The following is an 18,195-nucleotide window of genomic DNA, read 5'->3' as shown; positions in this document are numbered from 1 at the left end:
CAGACCGGTTCCCGCTCACTGGCTGAGCGAGGCGCGGGGGCAACGCCGAGGGTTGTGATCCCGTTGCCGGTCCCGGTCCGGTGCGGGGGCGACACTGAGGGTTGCGAACCGTTGCCGGACACGGAAAAAGACAAAAAAAAAAAAAAAATACAAAATTCAAAAGAAATAGCCATTGAATAGAGAGACCTAACCCTTTGCATATTTACTAAAAGAAATCCCAGAGACTGGCTGAAACACTGTGGCTCCATGGATGTGATCTCTTATTAAATGGACCAGTGATTGTGTGGTGCAGATGAGTTAATTTTTGTAAAAGCACTTCATTAAAAATTATAAAATGCTCTACAAGTGAATGACATTTTAACTATTGTCAGCTACTTCTAAAATACAACCAAGAGCTTTTCAGACTACATAGTAGAATCTGGCAAGTAGGACTCAACAACTTTGAAATTAATAACTTTGTCTGAGCTCATACATATGAATGAGAGCAAGGCTGGGGGAAGCAGGCAAGAAGGAAGTTATGGAATCTGCATCATTTCAAAATGCTGTGTGCTGATATGGTCTACAAGTAGAAATTCCCTGAGGATAGGAGACGGGCTAAAAGTCCATAAATGGTGTTTTCTTTCTGAAGATTTTTGATGTCACAGATCTTGCACAGGTTCTTCCTTTTAGGCAACAAAAATGGAATGAGAACATACTCGTTAACTGTTCAATATTGGTGCTGATCTGAGCCATCAGAGCCTCCCTGTGCTGCTGGGATCTCTCTTCTAGGGCCCTGCTCATAAAGTAGTGTTGAAGTCGTTCTTGAGCTTGGACATGTAGCTCCCTGCTGGCCACATCTGACATCTCAGGGCCCTGGGAACACAGGATAGAAAACTTGTCACAGGAAAGACATATATATCAAAGTATGTTTTACCCAACCACTAAGCAGAGGTTCCAGAATGCTTAGCCATCTCTCATTTTATCAATTGAATCTTATGACTTATATTTACCTTGTAGTATTGTGCAAGTATTAAATAGTCTCACAGCTTTAGATGAAAATGCAGATGGGGAAGTTTCTTTTTGGTATGCTCCCATACCTCACTTCCGCAGAGAGTGGTATTATGGAAAAAGAGAAAAACTACAAATAGTTTGGTAAAGACAGTGGGCATGAAAGAGGAGTAGCAAGACCAACCCCTTTGTCCTGGACTCTACCTGAAAGACTATCTTACTTCTTATCCCATCCCCATTCCCAAACTTATGTAAGCCATAATGTTATAACTGCTCTGGTTTTACAGAACAAGGGGGAAGAATCAGCCAAAGGACCATATTCTTTTGGCTAATCAGCTAATTTAAGGGGAGCTAATTAAGTTTGGACTAGGATGAAATAATCTTAACTGCTGAATTGATAAAGCTCCTGACGCCACAGCTTTCTCAAATTTTCCAGTTCCTGCATCTTGAATGTAACCATGTTCCTGCTATACGTTACTTTTCAGCCATAGAATCTTAAACACCTGCACTAGAGTATGGCTAAAGCAGCACTTTAAAAAAAAAAAAAACAGGAGTATGCATCAGAATTACATAGAGTGTGTTAAAAAAAAAAAGAGAGAGAGAGAGAGAGAGATCAAAGACCTAAACATAAGAGCTAAAATTATAAAACTCTTAGAAGAAAACATAGGCGGTGCATCATGACATTGGTTTTGGCAATGACTTCTTGGATATGATTGGAAAGGAACAGGCAACAAAAAGAAAAAACAGACAAATTGGACTTCATCAATATTAAAAACTTTTGTGCAACAAAGTACACTATCAGCAGAGTAAAAAGGCAGCCCACAGAATGGCATAAAGTATTTGCAAATCATATACATGATAAGGGATTATCATCCAGGATGTATAGAGAACTAAAACTCAACAACAAAAAAACGAGATTCAAAATGGGCAAAAGAGTTGAATAGACATTTCTACAAAGAAGATATACAAAAGGCTAATAAACACACAAAAAGATGCTCAAAATCACTAACCATTAGGGATACACAAATCCAAACCACAATGAGATACTTCATACCCATTAGCTACTATCAAAAAAACAAATGAAACATACACACAAAAACCAAAAACAGAAAATAACATGTGTTGTTGAGGATGTGGAGAAACTGGAACTCTTGTGCACTGTCGGTGGGAATGTAAAATGCTGCAGCCATTATGGAAAACAGCATGGCAGTTCCTCAAAATATTTAAAAAATGATCCATATGATCCAGCATTCCATTTCTAGCTATATAACCAAAATAATTGAAAGCAGAGGACACAAACAGATATTTGTACACCTACGTTCATAGCAATATTATTCACAATAGCCAAAAGGTGCAAGCAATCCAAGTGTCATCAACGGATGAATGGATAAACAAAATGTGGTATATACATACAATGAATACTATTCAGTCTTTAAAAAAAAGGAAATTCTGACAAACGCTACAACATGGGCACAAAAGACAAATCCTGTATGATTCATTCATAGAGACAGAAAGTAGAATGCTGATTGCCAGAAGACAGATGGAGAGGGAATGACAAGTTAATGTTTAATGGACACAAAGTTTCAGTTTTGTAAGATTTAAAAAGTTCTGAAGATAGATGGTGGTTATGGTTGCTCAACAATGTGAATGTACTTAATGCTACTTAAACATGGTTAAAATGGTTAATTTTTATGTTTTGTATACTTTACATTGAAAATAAATAATTTTTAAAAAATATAGATACATGTGGCCACACCAAACTTACAGAATCAGAATTTCTTCAGATATCTGTGGCTTGAGTATGTAATTTTTATAAAGGTGATTAAATTTGTAAATTATTAAAACTGCCAAAAGCATTAGGAACCCATGATCTACTTGTGGGAAAGGAGGCACACTTCTGTCTCTTCATTCTAACTTTGCTCACAGGGAAGAACTTTCCTTGCTTCTGCCCCTCTCTCCAATTCAGTTCTGGTTCTTGGTTAAGGGGGGAGTTGCTAATATGACTGATCAAAACCTAAGAGATTCATTGGTCATATTTTATTCATGGTCAAGCTGATCAGCAGAGGTACACATGATTAAAATTAATGGCAGATTGTGAGTTACTTCAAAGGCAGAAAAGGAAGTGACTTTCAAAGACATATAAGACTATAAAGTCAAGACCTCAGTGGGAGAAGTAATTAACACATGATCTACAGTACGGTGATCATAGAAAGTCAAAGATATGAGCATTTCTATTAGGAGAGCGGAGCTAGCAATATTACAGTGATAAAATCATATGAGGCAAATAGTCAAATGCTGTATCTTATTGGCTCCTGGAGGCTCATTAACAATCTAGCAAATACGAGTTTTCGTATGTGTGTATATGTGTGTTTGATTGTACATATGCAACAATGAATATTTATTAACAGCTACATAGACTCTTTTTGGAAGGTTCAAAATAGCCAGTTTTACTATACTTTTGAAAAAGAAGCAATGACCAAGTTTTGTTGATGTAGCAAGGGAACTGATTTGATTGTGGTATGTAATCGATTTGAGACAAAGTCACCTTCACCATTAACTACATCTCTATGGCCATATTACTATGAAAAGACTCCAAATCCATTAACCCTATAGTAAACCCACTGTGTTACTTTATATCAACAATAAATGTACATGTCCATATGAGACACTGCTTTGTTGATGAATATCATAAACCAGAATAATATAACATTGATATTATGGCACAGAAGCCTACATACTGAATGTCTTCTGATATAGTCATCCACTTGTTGCTTCAGTTCAACTCTGCGTGCATCAGTGAGTTCTTGGAGTCCTCGCCAAGGTGCAAATAGTTTTTTTTTCTTATGGCACTTTGCTAGGAATTTAAGGGCCTGTGGAAAAAAAAAGGTTTGTAATTTTTCTCCCCTAATAGAACTATTTTCTCCCTACAACACATGGTAGTAATGACATTGCAACAGTGGTTAACTCTAAGTGTATATGTGGAGGGCGACAGAATTGTGATGGAGTGAGGGATGACAGTGACTTTTCAACTATATATTCTTCTATAGTGCTTTAATTTTTTATAAGGACATATTCACGTATTATTTGTTCAGTGAGCAATGAAGAGGAAAAAAAAGGAAATAAGCGGGTTCTAGTTTCAATTGTAGTCCCTTATAAACTGACTGTGGGCAAGTCACTTGATCTCTTTAGGGCAGTTTCTACGTCTACTGAAAATAGAGATCCTAATTCTACACAGCCTATGGGATTGTAAATATCAAGAAACAGTATACAAGAAAAAGTTTGGTAAGAGAAAATATTATAAAATTGTAAAGTATGGGGCTGCTGACAAAAGCACTTTCTGAATGTTCTTTTTTATGTCCTTCAGAATAAACTCCTGGTAAAATAAGAAATCTTCTAACAGGCATGATTTGGGACAAATTTGAAATTATTCTTCCAAAATTTTTTTCGCTCTTTTGCCTTCTTTGTAGTTTTTAAAGTTACATATTCATATTACTTTAATTAAAAGATTAAAGCAGGGATTGGCAAATCATGGCCCACAGTCCAGATCCAGCCTGCTGCCTGTTTTCTTATGACCTGAGAGCTAAAAATGTTTTTTTTACACTTCACGTGGTTAAAAAATTCAAAAGGAAAAGAATATTCCATGACATGTAAACTTATATGAAATTTAAAATTCAATGTCTGCAAATTATGTTTTACTGGAATACAGTTATTTTCTACGGCTGCCTTTGTGTGACAACTGCAGAGTTGAATAGTTGCAACAGACTACATGACCTGCAAAGCCTAAAACATTTTACTATCTTGCCCTTTCCAGAAAAGTTTGCTGATATAATTCTACTTTTTAAAGTATCAGTTTTATAAGAATTATTACCAAAACAACTATAATTCCCTGCCCAATTATCCTGTTCCCCAACCCCAAAGACAACAAATTTAACTCTTTATTTTCTTTTGATACTTAGCTCCATCTACTTTTCTGTGATTTTTTGAGATATAGGTATTAGCTATTGATTTTCTTCCATGGAAGATAAGATTTAGCTCTCTTTCACTGCTTGTACTCCCACATCCTTTCTGTATACCCATCCATTCAATATTACATCATAATTTTAGTTAAATCAGTGTTCAATGTTTATGTAATTATGACTACATAAAGGCTATACACTTCTGAACCGTATAGTATACTTGATTACTTTTCCTTCCTTCCACGATTTTTATTTTCTATGGATTTAATAATTCTTTTTTCCTGCTTAGTTTTCTATGTACTTATTACTGGTTATATTTTTCAAATGCTAATTGTCAGGATTATTAAAATACATCAAGCATACTATCAAATTCAATTCCTTGGACACACATTTTCTAGAGCTTTCTGACCTGCTGCAATCTGAATTGATCACTCTCTATACCTACCTAGGACATAGCTGTCATCCTGTAACCTCCATTTACCATCATTTTGGTGACTCTTTTTCATTTTTCCCTTGTGTTTCTTAGATTCCAGGTTGTCTTCTTTCTTGGGGTTCTCCCTTGCTTTAGAGATTTTGTGATGCTTAAAAATGTCTTCAGTCTATCCTTACCTTTAATTGATATTTTGGTTGGGTTTAGAATTCTAGCTGGAAATCATTTTCCCTCAAACACCTGACAGTCTTACTTCAATAATTTTTAGCTTCCAATATCGCTGTTGAAAAGTGCTTTTGTTCCCAGTGTATTTCACAGTAATGTGCAATAAATATGTGTTTCTGTCATTGTATGGAACATTTAGTTGGTCCTGTTAATCGTAAACTCATGATTTTCAGTTCTGGGAAATCTGAATTATTTGATATCCTCACCTCTGTTTTTTCTGTTTCTTGACTTCAAATGTTTGGACAGTTGGCTTCCTGGACTGGTGATCTTCTCTTTATAGACCTGCTTTCTAGGAGATTTCCTTTCTTTTTTTTACTTTTTCTCCTAGCCCTTTTATCATGTCATTAAGTTTTTCTGTAAAATTTTATTGTATTTAGCATCCTGATTTTGTTTCATGTATTATCTTCTCTTCTCTCTCTAAGGAAATTAATAATGGATTTAAAAAAAATTTTTTTTTCTTATCCCTGCAATATCTCTATTTCTACTAAGTAGTTTTATTCTGTTTGTGTTTGGCCTTGGCTTTCCTCAGATATTCAGTAATACCTTTCAGCTGATATTTAAGGGTGGGCACTAAAAGCTGTTTGGAAATTCCGAGCTGCTACGTAGGGCTTATCTACTGTGTACTTCAATATAGGGCCACTAAACTGCATTGTTTTGTTGGGATACTCCATTGTAAGTATACTTATGGCTTTTCTCTTGGGCTGTTCGTATTTCAAAGAAAACGCTTCCAACCTATTGTCCACACAGAGTGCTGACAGCACTCTGGGAGCTGAGCAGAAAAGAGGGCTGGAGATCCTGACATTCAGTATATGATGGTACTTCAAAAAGTTCAAAGAAAATAGAATTAAAAGATTATGCAAATCATTCCAAGAGTTTTTTTGAAGTACTCACATATAAAATTTCCCTGATACTCCTGTTTAGAGTATGGCACTTCAGTCTTCGACTGTGCTTGTACTCCCCTTTTGAAAGATCTCTCTTTTCCTGCTATTCTTCCCTTTCCTTGATTTTTCTTTTTTTGTTTCTCCTTCTATCTCTCTTCCATCCCCTGTTTTTAGTATCACCTTGGGCTTACAATGCAATGCTGGGAATTTCTCTCTGCTCAGAAAAGCCCCTTAACTTTTCTCTTTCTCATCTCTTTTCCTTGTTCTTTGTCATTTCAGGACTCTCTAAAATTGTATTAATCTCGCAATTTGTATTTAATTTCTTAACTGCCAATGGTTTGTTTCACTAAGCGCTTTTGTGGTTGGTCAGTGATGGACACATATAATAGCCTATGTTATTTTTGTAGTATTATCAAGTAGCATCAATTAGCCATCACTCTGGCTCTAGAGACCAGCAGCCATGCCCTTACTTCTCAGCCTCTTCCTTTCTTTTTAAGAGATGAGAAAGCAAGACAAGAAAATCCTGCAGCATTAAAAAAAGGCAGCTAATTCTTCAAATTTAATTCCAACATTGTACCACTACACAGAACTCTAACTTGTTTATGTAAGCATGTGTAATTTGAAATTGGCAAGTTTACACAGAGTTTTTAAAAATTTTTAGAGAAACAATCCCTGTTTCTGCAGAAAGTAAGTGAGGGAGAGAAGGTAAATAACCGTTCTGACCTCTCTTTTCCTGCCAAGGACACTAATAACCAGTTCCTCCTGAGGGACACATTCACTGAAAGGATATTACTACTCCTTTCCATTACTTTCAATGAAGCTGATAAATTATTTCCCTTTCTTTCTTACCAAGGTCAACTGCAGTGCTAATAGAAATATAATGCAAGTCACACATGTATTTTTAAATTTTCCAGTAGCTACATTAAAAAAGTAAAAAACAGGTGAAGTAACATTTTGCATATACTAAATTATGTAAAACATATTATAACTCAAATATACACAAAATATTAGCATTTCAATATGTAATCAATGTAAAAAAGTATTATTGAGAAACTTTACACTTTTTTTTTTTCATACTAAGTTTTCAGAATCTGGTGGGTATTTTACACTTATAGCACATTTCAATTTGGACTAGTTACATGTCAAGTACTCCACAGCCACATGTGCATAATGACTCCTGTACTGGACAGTGCAGATCTATAATGCATCTTAGAAAAGGATGCTTTAAAAGTATGGCAAAATGTGTCCTTTACTGCCCACTGCCCTGTTATAATTTTCTCTACTACTTTCCCATTTTTCCTTCTCTTTTCCCCTCTTTGAAAGTAATCTTATTTGCTTTTCCATTTTGGCTAACTTTGCTTTGACTTCACTGTTACTTTTAGTAGTGAGATGCAAAGACTATAAACATAACCTTGACCCAAACCTTTTTTGTTCTAACTTCAACAGAGACTCATATTTCTTTTTGGGGGTAGGACAGATATGAGGTGAACATGACAAATCTTTTTCCTCTTGTGCCAAAGGAAAGTATGAAAGTCAAAACAATCTTGCCTTCATAGCCCTCAGATACTCTCCTATGATCACCCCTGCTTCTCTCTCTAAGGAATGGTAGACAAACTGAAATATCTTACTTTACAGTAGAAGACCTTTTCACAAAAATATTGGGCTCATCTAAAGCAGGCAAGGTAGTTGGTCTACTTAAAGGGGCCCCTATGATCACCCCTGCTTCTCTCTCTAAGGAATGGTAGACAAACTGAAATATCTTACTTTATAGTAGAAGACCTTTTCACAAAAATATTGGGCTCATCTAAAGCAGGCAAGGTAGTTGGTCTACTTAAAGGGGCCCAATTTTGGCAGGGAAGACTTTAAAAAGGAGGTAGCCATAAAGTAAATGTATTAGAAAAGAGCCAAAGGAAGTGTTTCCAACCTTGATATTAATGGGTTAATCCTTATATGGCCTTGTTTAGCAGAGGGCAAATATCAAGCCTGCATGTGATTTAGTGATTGTGCAGAACTGTTTGTTGCAGATATAAGCTGAGATCCTCAGAAGAGCCTGAAGCTGGAGGACACCTCTTCCCATTTCTCTGCTATTTATTCTACGGTGTTTTTTGAATTGGTTTTAAAAAATCTTTGTAAAAAGTTAACCACAAAGACTGTTCAAAATTTATCACCATGAAAAATTAAAACTGACCTAAAAGTTAATGACAAGAATTATTAAGCTAAATGCAATAGAATCTGAAATCCTAATATGAAAGTTAACCATGTATAAGAGGATAATAGATAATTAGGAAAACTAGTCATTAAATGGGAAGAAAAAAAAAAAAAAGAAAGAAAGAAACCTGCCTTGTGCAGTGCTTTTCTACGGCAATAATTTACTATGTTCCAGGTCAATCCCAAGAAAATTATCATTTAAGAACACCACTCTGTAATTCAGGATTAAAATGATCTAATTATACCAAATACTTCATCTGTGCATTAAAAAAATCAGATATGCTGCAGTTGCATAGGACTTTACAATTTACAAAATACATTCCCATAAATTAGGTCATCTGATCTACACAACAATCAAGTGACATAGGGCAAACACCTGCTGAGAGCTGACGACAATAAATAAGACTTAGCTCCTTATCCTTAAAGAACTCAGCACAAGTAAGAAAGAAAAAAAAAAGAACAATAACAACACTGCAGTATTGTAAATGATATACAAGTTTCTACGGCAGTGTTAAGGACCAAGTACCTAAAGTTCGGCCAGAGATAAGGAAGTTCTTATTTTATAAAGGAAGAAACTGTGGCTCAGGAAAGCTAAATGACTTGACCAAGGCTTTACTACAGTTAAATAGCAAAATCAGATCTGAACTTATGTTCTGCCTTCCTAATCCAGAGCTCTTTTTATCACAGACTCACTGCTCTTTGAAGTGTGACAGCTGCTTTATACTCTGTGAGAGATGGCCTCTGTTGGTGAAAATTTTTCCTTTCCCTGTACCCTCTCCAGTGTTTCTGGATAATCAGTGCTGATTTCTCTTCCATTTCACGATTATGTTTCTCCACCTGACCTAAAAAGATGACAGACACTATTACAACATACTCACTACTATGCTTTCTCAAGTTCTAAAATCAGACACTGGTAATAATAACAATCTTATAGTCCTTTTATTTTTTTTTTCATTGTTGTTCACTAATTTCCCCAATTCTATTAGTTTACAATGGTTTCAAAATTTTAGAAACTAAGGGTTTCCCACATTATGCAGCTTCTTTAGAGAAGGACTCATAATATTTTTGTGGAAGTACAATGAGAAAAGGGCTGAAAATCCAATAAGAAGACTATTTTTAAAAAAAGAATCACAAAGTCCATGGCTAGGAAATCATTCAGTACCACCAGAGGAAAAGGGTAAAATGTGTATGTGTTTTCTACTCTGTGTGCTTTCAAATTTCTCTTAAGTCACTCAGTTATACAGATGACTTCCTTTTATTTTCAGGGAGTTAGTCAGCATATCACCCAGGGTTCACAGTAGCCAAGTTACAGAATAAGGCAGTAGAAGGTAGCAGCAATGCTAATAAGAAGGGGTGTATTTGAGAGAGAGTACAAAAATTGATAGGATTTAATGACTACTTAGATGTGGTAGTGAGATAGGGAAAGAATTCTAGGATGTCTCAGATGAGAAACTGAGTAGATTGTTGGTGTCATTACCTAAGATGAGGAATACAGAAAGGAAATGTGGTGGCAAGATAATGACTTTAGTTTGGGGGATGCCTGTGGATATCCAAGAAAAGCTATCTGAAAGGCAACTGGCTATAGAGTTCTTCTGTCCAATACAGTCGACACTAGCCACAATTAGCTACTTAGTTTTAAATAAAATAAAATAAAAAATTTAGGTCCTAGGCCGGCCCGGTGGCGCACTGCTATAGTGTGCAGCTTGGGAAGTGCGGCAGCGCTCCCGCCGAGGGTTCGGATCCCACATACAGACCGGTTCCCGCTCACTGGCTGAGCGAGGCGCGGGAGCAGCACCGAGGGTTGCGATCCCGTTGCCGGTCCCGGTCCGGTACGGGGGCAACACTGAGGGTTGCGATCCATTGCCGGACACAGACAAAAAGGAAAAAAAAAAAATTTAGGTCCTTGAATGCACTAGTCACATTTTAAATACTCAATAGCCACCTGTAGCCACTGCCTACCATGCTAGATAGTGCAGACATAGAACATTTCATTTTTGTAAAATGTTCTATGGGGCAGTGCTACTCTAGAGCTTAAGAGAGAGGGAGAGAATGGAGACCAGACTTGAGAGTGCTAAGCAGTTAACTGATAGTTAAAGCTATAGTTATAGATAGGACACCATAAGAAGAGCAACATGAGAATGATGGGTTGAGGATGGAATCCTGGGAAATATCCATATTTATGGGAAAGGAAGAAAAATAAGGGGCTATTGAAGGACCCTGGCAATGAACAATAAGGAAAGTAAAAGAACAAGGAAATAATCTTGACCTCTTAGACCTCTCAGACCACACTTTATTATTAATTTCAGCTTAGACTGTCAAAGGTGGCAAGAAGATGTCACAAAGTTTGTAGTAGGGAATGAGTGAAGTTCTGATGGCACAATGTAGCAATATTCTAACTCTTTACATAAGTTCAAGGGGTTTCTTTATGTCTCTGATAGCAATCTTTAAGCATTAGTTTTTATGTTTCATTAATTTATCTGAAAGATAAGAAAAGAAACACTGGTGGGGAGATTGCTCACTATCAACTAATAGACCTGAATCTGAAAAAACAACTTTTTTTGGCTCAAGAGATTTAATAAGGTTTATCTAAAATAAGGTGAAATAAGCCAAAAAGAAATCATCGGGTAGCTAGGAGATCTGGTTTATTAAAAGATACTCTAAACATTCTTACTTACAAAGTTGATACTGCCACCTACCTGGATGAACTATTTCAAGCATACTCAGCCGTAATTCTCGGGAAAGTCTCATGGCTCTCTGTCTTTGAAGTTGCAATCGTAATCTGAGGTCCTCTTCTTCCTTCTTCCTATTTAGCTTTAGCAACATCTTTTTTCGTTTAGATCTGTGATGAAAAAAACAGTAAGTGTCTTACACACATTTTTTCTAAATCATATGTCCATTCAAATAATATATGAAAAAGTACCTAACCAAACTGGTAATCAAATAAATGCAGACAGAAAAAAATTTTTTAAGATTAATTCGTAGTGTTGTTAGGGTATGATGAAATTAAGTTGACATGAGCTCATATTATACAAACTTTCTGGAGAAATAGTTGAATATATGCATCAAAAGTTTGGAGAAATATTTGAAGTATATATCAAAAGCCTTAAAAATGTTAACCAACTAATTCCATTTCTAATAATTTTCACAAGGAAATAACCAGATTTATATGTAAAGATTTATGTTCAATAATGTTCTTCATAGCATTACAATAGTAAGTTAAAAACAAAGTGTGTGTCCCACAACAGAGAGTTGAATAATTAAATTCTGGTTCATTCATCTGATGGGATTCTAAAATCTATAAAAAAAAAAATAAAATAAAACTTTCAAAGAACAGTGACATGCGGATATACCCGAAATCTAATATCAGGTCAAAATACAATCAGGATATAGAAGAGTGAGATCCAAACTGTGTTTAAAAAAATTATGTTTACTTACATAGAAAAAGAAGTGATTAAAAAACATTAAAATTTCAATAGCCATTTTTACTGCATGGTGCGATTATAGCTGGTTCTAATTTTCTTCTACGTTTACCTATTTCTCAGTTATTGACTAATAAGTATTATTTTATAACTGGTTATGAAAATTTTCATGTGGCCACAATTCATTTAATTATCATTTCTGTATCATCTACTTTTATTAACCAAAATTTCTCCTTAGCCATTTCTTCCCAGTTTTTGTTGCTATGTAAGGAGACCACAAATATTAGTCTATGATAAATATACTCAAAATGCTTTCAGATACCTATAGAAAAAGAAAACAAAGAGGATAAAAAAAGAGAAGCAGAATACACTATTTTACCTCTATAGACTTAATTTGCATGTGTCTCCCTCAAGAACATGTTTTCTTAGATTCTTTTCCTAGAATTAAAATGCCAATAAATGTGGTACCCTGGCTATAGCTTTGTTGTGTTAACAACTAGACTTCATAATGGTGTAGGCAGAGAGGATTATCATGATTTTCAACTCAATTTTCTTTTGAAAAAACAAAAATAATTAAGTGTAAGACAACTTTAAAAAGAAATCTTTTAAAGTAAAGAAAGAAAACTCACAAAATTATTTTGATAAAACTTTATGCATGTGTAGTTGTTTGTTTTCTTACAATATTTTAACTTCAATCAATTACAACTTAAGTTTTCTCTGGCTTTCCAATTAGGCCAGAGTTGAGGGTTTATTTGTTTTGTAATTTCTTTCTTATTCCTATTATCAAAGGTAGAGAAGACCTCAAACGAATATATCAAAAGAGGGGGTTTAGAGAGGATGTAGGGCTATTTGAATAGTTTCTAAGTGTCTCTTGCTATTCCTAAAAGTTAGAGATCAAGAAGTAAAAGTCCTCTCCCTTCCCTAAGAATAGCTGATAGAAACTTGCATTTCCTACAGAACTCTATCCTCAAAACTTCGAGGTTTTATGTCATGTACATAATGCTTTGTCCTTTACCCACTTATGGAGGGTAAAAAGAGAGCAGGTGCTAAGTAGAGTCTCCTTTCAAATTGATTTAAAAACAAACCCACCTCTGTTTCTAAGTTCTAATTGTTACTGATTATAATGTCTAACATAGCATTATCAATATTTAAAAATACTACTAGTGTGAGAAACATAGTAATCATTAAACTGAATTGCTAGGACATTTAATCTGTCAGGAAACCTGGGTTCGAGAAACACCTTAAGCATGAAGGCTATGAAACATGGCAAAAATGAAAAGACTGTAGAATATGAAGATGGAAGTAAAATAAAAACCAGGAAGACAGTAGAAAAGTATGGTTCAGTGACTAAAACACCAACTATAAATCGTAAATATATGTGCTTCTTAAATTCATATTCTTTTTGAGTTTAATAAATCAGGAATTGATTAGATTTTTAATGTTATTTCCCCCACTTAGTAACCTTCTAATTAGTTTAAGAATTTCTATAACACTCAAAAATTAAAAGATTATTCATCCAACTGGTTTCTTTGTAAGAAATAGTAGGCATGTGACCACTTGGCATGTGCATTGCTCCTCTGAAAAGGAAATGACTGATCAGATATAATATTCTCAAAATAACTTACATAAGTACATTCCATGACATACATTTAATTAACCTGAATTTTCACCAATAAAGAGGGAGACGCCTAGGATAAATATGAATCTAGGGGATCCCATATGAGTTGATGGTCTTGTTCATCTGAGTGATTGCTGCCTGCCTGGTATTGTGCCTTAGGAAGACAGAGAAAAGATACCATTCTGCCCAGAAGGAGCTCAGTTTCAAGGGGAAATCAAACAAATGTAATTAAAACACCTAAATATCAGCACTATGATAGAGGCAAGTAAATTGTGAGGATTGTCTAAGATAACTGGAGCAGCTGTCAGCTGCTTCAGAAAACCTTGGTGAGAAGAGTACTTAACAGAAGGAAAAGTTTTTGACCATGAGAAATGATTAAATAAAATAGAAATCCTATGAAAGTGTTTTAGCAAGGGTGTTGACTATAAAAGAGTGCTTCTTAATGAATCTAAAGAGCACTAATCAATCTGGACCAATAAGTGTGAGTAGTAGGAAGTCCTTCCACCGCAAAAAGCATGAGAGGAGAAAATTACGTTGAGATAACGATCTAACCACAAAGGAGCAGAAATAACCTTTGCAGAAAGCCCAGTTACAAAGGAAGCAAGGGGTATTTGCATAAACTGTAACAACTGATAGATGAGGAAAGGTGCTGAAGCCTGAAGTAAATTTGAAATAAAAAAATTAAATGGAACCCAAAAGTTAAAACTGTATGTGTACTCTAGAACCTCAAACTCAAAATACTGAAAAGGAAACACATAATGTGAGACAAATAATTTTGGCTTTACTGTTTATCTTTTTAGTAGAAACATTTATAACTCATTTGATTTAGTCACATAAAGAAAGCAGTAAAATTTCTATTTTAAAATAGTGGAATATTAATTAGATTTCACAGATATACCTCTAAGTGGATGAAATCTTTAATCCTGGGATACTTCTAAATAAAAATTTTAATATTGAAAGAGAAAGTAAACAGATCAATTTTGCACCTACTATGGGACTAAACAGTAAAGGTCTGAACCCATGGTATAGGGATACCATTAAATGTTAAGAGTACAGATAGCTGAGGATGATAGCAGGTAGAATCCATAAGTAATAACTCCTCTATCTGAGTTCACCACAGAAAGCAACCAAAAAAATCTCAGACTCCTTGGAATAAAAGACTGACTGTACACTGTGACTCTCAAAGTATTCAGTATTTCCCAAATTTATTTGACCACAGAAATGCTTTTTTAAATGTTTTTTTTTAAGAAACAGCATGTAGGACAGGTAATTAACTTTGATCAATGTTTGATGGATAATATTTGCCTCTCATGAGTACTATTTAACACATCTGTTTTTCTAACTAGATTTGTAAATATTCAAGGGCAGAAAATGTGCCATATGCATTTTTTTCCTCCTACTATTTTCTAAGTGCCAGGTAATATGTTACAAAACTTTATATCATTTCAAATTTTATATTATCTTGATCTTGTGAGGTATATAAGCTATTATCCCCATTTTATAGATTGGAAATTTGATACTGAGAGAGGTACAGCAGCTTGTCCAGTCACTCAGCCAGTCAGTTGCTGAAGTGGGATAGAAACTAAAATCTGTTAAATTGTATATCCATCCATCTCCTGGCATATACTAGGCACTTGATACATGTTTTAAAAAATTAACACTTTTCTTTGCTAACAACAATATTCATGCCCAATATAATATTCATGACCTGTTTTTAAGTCTTCTCTGAAGAAAACTTTCATAGGACATCTGCTAAAGGATAAAGTAAGCTGGGGTAACTTCAATGTCTGTGACAATACAGTATTTTGAACCCTGAAGCTATTTTAAAATGTTTCTATAACTGAGAAATGCAGCTGCAGTTATTAAAAGAATAGTTTCAGTTTTCTTTAAAAAATTGACTTCTGTAATATGCCAGTTTCATTTTAGTGAACTAAAACTTGGCTTTAAGTTAGCCTGCATAAAAAAATTACCTCTGAGATGGCTCTATTTTATCACAATTGACCTAGAGGCCAAATCATTTCTTTTTGTTCTGTCACCTCTTAAGAATCTGGATGGGTTAGTCATATCATAAGGTGGACCATGTCTTCAGTATTTCATTTTCAGTTTACTTGAAATAAATGATAAACTACGTCATATCTCAATGACCATATCCATCCATGCCATATTTACTCAGGAAAATCAAGTTAACATATTAAACCTTGATATACTCATATATGTATTTATCATAATTATATGTAAATGATTATGAAACTGTTGGTTTTTGAGGGTTTAATAATATCATTGGCTCCCTCTGAAGGCTTGGCCCACAAAAAAATATTAAGTGGATAGGATTGTGTACTTGACACATCAGATTCCTGTCTTATATTATGATGTCCTTTGCTTTGAAAGTGCATCTGGTTACTGGAGTGCTGGTGCTCAGAAATGTATGGAACAAGCAAAGAAAAAAAACATACCAGGAAATTGAAAGAAAAAAAAAACAAAAAACAAACCAACACCCTCCATTTCCATTCAACTGTACTCTAATAAGACTCTCATATCATCATTCCCCTCACCCATTTTTTTTACCTGAAACTCCTCTGCAAAGCAATGACAGCAGATGGAAGCTTCTTTAATCTCTGTCTAGTCTGGAAACCCTTCCAATAAGCTTGAATCAAGCAAGCTGCTTGATGTAGTTTCTAAAATTAAACACCAGGAATAATTTAGAGACATCTCTAGGAAAGTCCGTTTTAAAAGTTTACCTCTTAAACTATTGGGCCAGGGAAAGTATTAATCTCCATCTCTAACAAGATGGGTAGGAGAGAAACACTAAGTTTGCAGGTCCAGGACAGGGAAAGCATAGGATTTCTAAACCTCACCTCCCAAAGGATATATGTTGGGCTCACTTAGGCAATATCTTGAACATATTCAAGATATCGTCTAGTTAGCTCCAAATTCTCCCTGACTAATCTCATTTCCACTTCCTTTTCAAAGGTTTTATAGTTCTACTTAACCTTTCATAATCTATTTTGGGCTAACATGTTAATTTTTTTTTTTAATTGAATCATAATTGATTATACATATTTTTAGGATTCAGTGTTGACATATGATTAAATCAATATTACTAGTATGTATATTGTTACAAATTGTACTTATTCTTTATGCCCCTTGTCCAATCTCTCCCTATCCCCCTCCCCCACCCTCACCCCCCACCACTGATACCCCTAGATTTCTTCTCTCCCTCTGAAAGAGTAATGGTTATTCTGTTGACTTGTTGCCTAGATGATCTGTCCTGTGCTGAAAGGTGTGTTCAGGTCCCTCAATATTATCATAGAACAGTTGCTTCTTCTGTCACTCTGGAATGGGCTTTGAGGAGAGAGACATCCTATCCTTTTCTTTGGTCTCTGCTGGTGACTCTCCTTGCGTCAATGCATTCCAGTGGCCGGTGGACCACCTGTGTGGTGGTTGTGACCTCTAGCCATTTTCATGGCAGCTGTGGTTATTGTGGAGGCTGTGGTGGGCCACCCACATAGAGGTGATGTTTTTGGCATGCTCCTTGGTGCTGGTGGTATGCCTGGTTGTTGGCAGGTGGTCTGGTCCATGGCTCCATACCATGGGCCCCTGGACGGGGCCCCGAGGCACTGGCAGTGTGCCTGGATGTGGGGGGGGGGTCTGGTCCCTGGCTCCAAGCCTTAGGCCCCTGGGGGGGCCAAGTGTTGGCAGTGTGTGTGGTTGTGGGCAGGGGGTCTGGTCCCTGGCTCCATGCTTCAGGTCCCCTGGTGGGCCCCAAGGCACTGGTGGTATGCCTGGGCTAGAACTAATTTTTTTCCTTTGTTTACTTCTAAAATGGGGGAATTTCCTGTGGGAACCAGAACTTGAGCTGTGGGGTTGAGCTAAATTGCTGCTTTGCTGCTGTCTCCCTAGGGAAGACTTTTTGTGCAGCTCAGCGTTTAATGGTCTACTTTATAGGTACTTCTGACTCTCTAGAGACTGGGTGCACCAGGGTTGTGTACAAATTCTGATCTGGGCCTGAGTCTTTTCATCAAACTGCACCCCTGCAATTCTGCATTCCTGACCAGTCTCGTCTGAGTGGTCCTGCACTGATTGGAGGGCAGATCGGCTGTCCTTGCTGTGTCCCAGTGTTCTCCCAGTTGGCCCATCTTCCCCACCGCCTGTGCTCCATACACTTCCCATGGGATGGGCCCTGCACCGGTCCCTTGTGATGACTCATCAGCCTCTGAATGGCTCCCCCCTTTTTCAGCTGTTCTAGTTCCTTGCTCCTGAGTGGGTCCACAGATACCCTATTAGTGGTTTTACTGTCCTGGAGGCCACCAACGTCCTCTTCTCCCCTGCTGCTTCCAAGCAACTCCATCCAAAAGGCACAGCTGCAGCTTCTGCCAGCTCTTGCTCCATGCGCTCAGCAGTTCCAGCCTTAAGGCGGCCGTGGCACACAATGCTCCGAGCAGTTTTTTCTTTCTCTCATCGTGGCTTCTCC

At 36.2% G+C, this 18,195-nt stretch overlaps 1 protein-coding gene across 1 annotated transcript in view; it reads right to left on the bottom strand.

The window, feature by feature from the left end:
• Nucleotides 1-18,195, bottom strand: part of IQCB1 (IQ motif containing B1) — a 61,092-nt gene that overhangs the window by 1,854 nt on the left and 41,043 nt on the right. The window contains exons 9-13 of the mRNA XM_008564838.1: nucleotides 16,290-16,399; nucleotides 11,384-11,526; nucleotides 9,381-9,529; nucleotides 3,726-3,857; nucleotides 696-852 (exon numbers count right to left, since the gene is read on the bottom strand). Of these exons, the coding sequence (XP_008563060.1) occupies nucleotides 696-852; nucleotides 3,726-3,857; nucleotides 9,381-9,529; nucleotides 11,384-11,526; nucleotides 16,290-16,399 (691 nt within the window). The remainder of the gene's footprint in view (nucleotides 1-695; nucleotides 853-3,725; nucleotides 3,858-9,380; nucleotides 9,530-11,383; nucleotides 11,527-16,289; nucleotides 16,400-18,195) is intronic.

Source organism: Galeopterus variegatus, unplaced genomic scaffold (assembly GCF_000696425.1).
Source record: "Galeopterus variegatus unplaced genomic scaffold, G_variegatus-3.0.2 Scaffold192, whole genome shotgun sequence".
Taxonomy (NCBI): Eukaryota; Metazoa; Chordata; class Mammalia; order Dermoptera; family Cynocephalidae; genus Galeopterus; species Galeopterus variegatus.
The sequence above is the reverse complement of the archived record's forward strand: the minus strand, read 5'-3'. Positions and strand labels throughout refer to the sequence as shown.